General features: G+C 66.7%; 1 protein-coding gene across 1 annotated transcript in view; it reads right to left on the reverse strand.

Moving 5' to 3' along the window:
- Positions 1-661, reverse strand: part of SEMA6B (semaphorin 6B) — a 13102-nt gene extending 12441 nt beyond the window's left edge. Inside the window, exon 1 of the mRNA XM_006171857.1 lies at positions 385-661. Within this exon, the coding sequence (XP_006171919.1) occupies positions 385-661 (277 nt within the window). The remainder of the gene's footprint in view (positions 1-384) is intronic.
- Between the last annotated feature and the right edge of the window lie 408 nt (positions 662-1069).

Genomic DNA, 1069 nt, shown 5'->3' on the forward strand with positions numbered 1-1069 from the left:
AGAGGGCGCGCGCGAGCGGCCGCCGGGTCCTTCCAGGGCCTGAAAACTCCCCCACGGGGAAGTAATAAATAACAACAATAACGGCAGTAATAATACCACCAGCAGCCCCCAGCACGTCCTTAATTACCCGCACAACTGCACGGACACGTACGAGGACGCCCAGGAAACGACTTTCCCCGAAAACGCACAAACGAGTCAGGGTCATTATGTAAGAGGCCCCCGCCTTAGAGCGGGTGTTTGCGGGTGTTTGCAAGCGCTCGCTGCACAGGGAGACCCGAACTCAGGCGCCGGGGCTTTGCAGACCAGTTTGATAGGCCAGGCCCTCCGCCTGTGCGTGAACCCCTCCGCGCCCCGGCCTCGCTGACCCCCAGAGGCAGCACCTACCCGGGGTGCGCAGGGCAGGCCACCCCGCAGTGCGGCCTGGGCAGGGCTCGCCCTCGGCCCGCTGCGCCTCTGGGTCTCTGTTCGGGGCACTCCCTGCAGGAGGGGGTGCGGTCTGCGGCCCGATGGCCCCACGTGAGACTCCCAGGAGCCTCGTCGATCTTGGGGAGTCTCCGGCATCCCCGTGCCTCGGTTTCCCGTCCCAGCAGCAGGGACACCTCCCAGCCCTGGCCCGGCCGCGCGGCTCAGGGGTCCCGCAGCCCTGGAGGTCGAGGAGCATGCGCTCCGGGCGAAAACAGGAAGGCCTTGCGCTCCCCGCTCCCCGGCAGGGCTTCCTCCGGCCCTGGACTTCCAGGGCCAGTGACTCAGCGCGGCTCCCTCCGTGCCTGTGACCTGTGCGGGAAGGCCTGCTTCCTCGCCCGCTTCCTTCCCGGCCCCTCCCCTGCTCCCTGCTCCCTGCTCCCTGCTCCCTGCTCCGGAGCCCTCGGTGGCTCCCAGTGACCCTGCAAGCAGGCCTCGGCGCCTAGGGGAGTCCCCGCCCAGGACACAGCCCCCACCCCCACCTTTGTAGTTACTAGATAGTTTTGAAACTTAACAGTAAAAAACCGCCTAACACAAAACCTGCCACCTTAGCGTGGGCCAGTGCCCTGCTCCGTGGCAGCGGGCACGTCCCCACAGCTGCACGACT

The sequence above is a fragment of the Tupaia chinensis genome, unplaced genomic scaffold, assembly GCF_000334495.1.
Source record: "Tupaia chinensis unplaced genomic scaffold, TupChi_1.0 Scaffold149964_2, whole genome shotgun sequence".
NCBI lineage: Eukaryota > Metazoa > Chordata > Mammalia > Scandentia > Tupaiidae > Tupaia > Tupaia belangeri.